The 4,606-nt window shown below is 43.7% G+C and overlaps 1 protein-coding gene across 1 annotated transcript; it reads right to left on the minus strand.

Moving 5' to 3' along the window:
• Positions 1-325: 325 nt before the first annotated feature.
• On the minus strand, positions 326-3,436 carry LOC145362413 (putative G-protein coupled receptor 139). Its single transcript, XM_080218452.1, has 2 exons — positions 3,193-3,436; positions 326-1,224 (listed from the first exon to the last, which is right to left on the minus strand). The coding sequence occupies exons 1-2, from the start codon at positions 3,434-3,436 to the stop codon at positions 326-328; spliced, it is 1,143 nt and encodes a 380-aa protein (XP_080074578.1).
• Positions 3,437-4,606: the final 1,170 nt, after the last annotated feature.

Raw genomic sequence — 4,606 nt, forward strand, 5'->3', positions numbered from 1 at the left:
TTCTCATTCCCTGTTTATCTCCCTCGCCATTTTCCTCACTATTTCTGTCTTTCACATTCTGTGAGGCTCTGTCTTTGTCTCTCTTCTATCTCATTGTCTCCCTGTTTATTTTCCTGTACCTGTTAGAAACTCTTTCAAATTCTTTGCTCTCCAAGTCTTTGTGCCTTTCCCTCTCTTTGCTACTCTCTGTCTAATAATCTCACTGTTGCTAACATTGTCCTCTCTATCTATCTGTCAGTCTTTCTATCTCTGTGAGGCTGTTTGGTGATTTACAGTTTGAATGCCCAATAGGAAGAGTCAGAGGTCTTGTTGTTGTCATTTCCTCTCAGGCTGTATTGAGTTGAAAAATTGCAGTAAGGGGATATTTCAGTAGATTTTTTAGCTGCTGCCTGAACTGAGTTTGTGTCACAGCATAAATAACAGTATTTGTACAGCAACTTGTGAGTTGCAGCATGAAGCCCAATTCCATAACATAAAAGTCTAATCTAAATTTAAACCCCAAATCATACATGCGATTCCATGCTGAATAAACCATGAATATTGACCATAAGATAATGAAATTGGCTGAGATAACAAATAGGAAAATGATGGATTTCCTCCGACTCTCCAACTCTGGGTCTCTTGGATTCTCACCGCTGCGGTGAGCCCGGAGTCTCCTGCGGACTCTGCTGCTCACTAAAATGTGTCTGACGGTGAGAGCATTCAGCAGCAGAATCAGGACGAATGGGGCACACGGGTTTAGAATGTAATGGAGGAACTCGATTGCTCCCCAGACCAGAGAGTACATAACACCAGTTGTGACGTGACAAAACCAGGGGAGGTTCTGCAGCCGATATGTATTTAATAACATAAAATACCAGATAATGTTCTTTAAACAGCTCAGCACTGTCACTGTTCCCAGAACCACAGACGCCGATTTCTCAGTGCAATATTTACTTCTCAGCTTGGGGCAGCAAATGGCCACAAATCGATCAAAGGTGAAAGTGACGGTGAACCAGACAGAACAGTCAGTGGCTGCATAAAGCAGAACGGCGTGGATGTTACACACGGGGAGTGACAGCAGGAAATAAAAGTGTTCCCAATAAACAATGGGAATGTGTCTCAATATCAGGTCGAGGATAATGACCAGCAGATCCCCCGCTGACATGGCAACCAGGTAACGAGTGACACATTTGGACAGACCACAGTTTCTGCTCGTCAACGTCACAATTGTGATTATGTTCACTGTCAGGGAGGGAAATACAGAATAAAATTAGATATGATTCAATGGACGGAATTACCATTTAGACTTACGATGGGTTAAAATTTTTAAAAAGTACAGAAACACAACAATTGGAATATATATTTTTAAGCCAGCACGTCTTTTGGAGTGTGAGGGGAAAGTGGAGCATCTGGAGTAAACCTGTACAGACACAGAGAGAATGTACAAACTCAACACAGACAATGACCCAAAACTGGAACTGAACCCAGGTTCCTGATGCTGTGAGACAGCAGTACTAACCACTATACCACCGTACTGCTCCTTGGTAGTGACACAAAGTTAACATTTGGGAGAGAGCTTTCCAGAGAGTCTTCAACATTATCCCTCACTCAGCTACGGGTAAATATCCCCTCTGCCTGTGAAGGATTTGGAGGGTAAGAAGGATGAGACAGTAAACCCTAACAGAAGATGCGGAGTGGAGTCCTGTAGGTGGTAATCTGTTGTCTCTCAGACAGCTCACTGACAACTCCCACAACAGAGCTGGTACCAAACAGTATTGGTTTGACCCTTTCCTCTGGACAATACTAACAGTTGGCAGAGGGAGATCCTGATGCCCTGAAGCACAGAATCTCTATTAGATTTACATCTCCATGAGTCCTCCCTTGGCAGGAATGTTGTCAATATATGCACCAGGGAAAAACTCAAACAAAGGCCAGTAGCAAAGGAAAAGCCAAGCAAGCTGCCTAATGACTCTCATCCTGTGACTCCGACATCCAATATTATGAAATGCATGAAAAGGTTAGTCATGGCATGAATCAGTTCCGGCTTCCCAGATTTCCTGGATCCACTACGGTTCACTACATCCACAACCGGTCCAAAATCCCATCTCTCTGACACTACAGTCAACCCTGTAACACCGACTCATGTTTTTCGACGACAGCTCAGCCATTAACACCATTATTCCTATGCATGTGTCTGTGTGTGTGTGGGTGTGTGTGGGTGTGTGTGAGTGTGTTGTGTTTGACCACCAGAGTACCTGATGAGTGTTCTTAAGTGTATGTTATTCCGGAGCCTTACAACAATTTTGGCTTCTGAATTTGTGTGTGAGTGGGAGTAAGTGTCTAAATCTGATTGCTTCTATCAGTAAATGTTTCTATTAATATATGTATGTTTGTGTTTCTGTGACTCCAGGAAAGTTTGTGGTGGTACAGGGGACAGTGTTGTTGCCTCATAGCACTAGGCTCCCTGGTTCAATTTCAGGCTTGGCTACTCTCTGTGCAGAGTCTACTCGTTCTCACTGTGTCTGCGTGGGTTTCCTCCAGGTGCTCTGGTTTCCTCCCAAAATCTGAAAGTTGTGCTGGTTTGATGCATTGGCCGTGCTAAATTCTCCCTCAGTGTACCTGAACAGGCGCCGGAGTGTGGCGGCTCAGGGATTTTTACAGCAACTTCATTGCAGTGTTAATGTTTGCATACTTGTGACATTGATGAATGAATTTCAATATGAAATATTTTTTCTCTTGAGATCCTGCTGTGCAAACATGATCAATTAAATGCATTCTGCAGCGTGGTGACTGGGTGGGCAATTGCAGTGAACTGGCGTTACATGTAGATGGTAAAAAACGATTCTTCTTTATATTTTTCTCACAAAGGATTAGTGTTAGGTCACATGTCTATGGATAATCACAGCACACAGAAGACACCCTAGCCCATAGGCCCTGAGACAATTGTCAGCGGCTGAAAGAATTAATAACTGGATATAGGGATTCAACAGAAACAACAAGAGCAGCAAACCCAGTACAGTAAATGACAAGGAAATCAATACAGTTAAACAGCCTTTCTGGAATTAGGAACTGGGGACAGAACTTTACAGCCTCAATTTTCCGAAAACTGCAAAATCCTCCCCATGTTCAACAGACCTTCCCATGCTCTGACCCTTGCCTGCTCCGATTCCAGTGGCAGTCGGACTGGTACAATTCCAGACAGGGACTTACTCGGAACTCCAACAATCGCCAAGGTGGGATAATAAACGAACTGAATCACCATCAGTAGACTTTCAATCCGGAAAGCTAATGGCATCCTCCAATCATCTAAGGTAAACAAAGAAATCCAATAGGATAAACTTTTGTCCATGGCTGGAAACTTCCAATCCATTGTTCCCAGATTCCGATCAATTGTTGGAACTTTCTGGGTCATTGTCCCCAGATTCTGATCCACTGTTGGAACATTCTGGGCCATTGCTCCCAGATTCTGATCTCTCCTCTCTCTCCCTCTCTCTCCACAGCCGCTGATCGCTGTTAGTGTTGGAGTTGTTGCTCCCGCTGACTCAATGGGACAACACACTGAACGGAATCCCTTATTATTAGAAGGGGGAAATCCCTCCAGGCACACTAATCAGATCCATGGAGACTCACATCAATTACAGTCACTAAACAAACAGCTTCACCTCACCGTGTTCAATCCAACACTTTTTACACGCAAAGAAGAGAATTTACAGCCTAGATGGGGTGTTGAGGTTCAGGGAAGTATGGGAAGTTGGAAATAATGGAGAGGCAGACATGACTGTGCAGAAGGAGGCCATATGGCCCATTAAGTCTGCACCGAGTCTCCGACAGACCATCCTACCCGCATTGGAATGATCATAGTATATGTTTTCTTTTAAGATCAATGTAAAGGTTTAAGTGTGGAGACCTGAACGCACCTCTCAATGCACACATATTATTGGTTTCGAGATAATTTACTTTAGCATTAACATAAACCCATTTATATTATATCAGGATATGCCCGCAAATATTACCGTAAGGGTAATATACATCATTGAACTTTTTGCCATTCATCGCCTCCAATAAATTCGTGACTTGATTCATTAAGCGCTAAAATCATTCATCTTTTTTTCAGGCTTTAGAGTAAGAACAAAGAAAATTACAGCACAGAAACAGGCCCGTTTGGCCCGCGGAGCCTGCACTGACCATGCTGCGTCGACTGAAGTAAAATCTTTCCCCATCTAGGGTCCATATTCCTCCGTTCCCATCCGATTCATGTAGTTGTCAAGACGCCTGTTAAAAGTCACTACCGTATCCGCTTCCACTACTTCCCCCGGCAATGAGTTACAGGCACCCACAACCATTTTTGTAAAAACAATCTGCCTTGTAATCTCCTTTAAACCTTGACTGTCGCACCTTGAACCTGTGCCACCGAGTAAATGACTCTTCCACTCTGGGAAAAAAAAAGCTTCTGACTATCCACTCTGTCCACCCCTCTCATAATCGTGTAGACTTCTATCAGGTCACCCCTCGACCTCCGTCATTCCAGTGAGGTCAAATTACGTTTTTCCACCTCTTCTCCCAAGTCTCCAATCAATCCTGATCTTGCTGTATCCTCTTATGATCCGAACCGTCATCTGCAAAT

Source organism: Carcharhinus amblyrhynchos, unplaced genomic scaffold, assembly GCF_965287045.1.
Source record: "Carcharhinus amblyrhynchos unplaced genomic scaffold, sCarAmb.v2.hapA scaffold_38, whole genome shotgun sequence".
NCBI classification, from domain to species: Eukaryota; Metazoa; Chordata; class Chondrichthyes; order Carcharhiniformes; family Carcharhinidae; genus Carcharhinus; species Carcharhinus amblyrhynchos.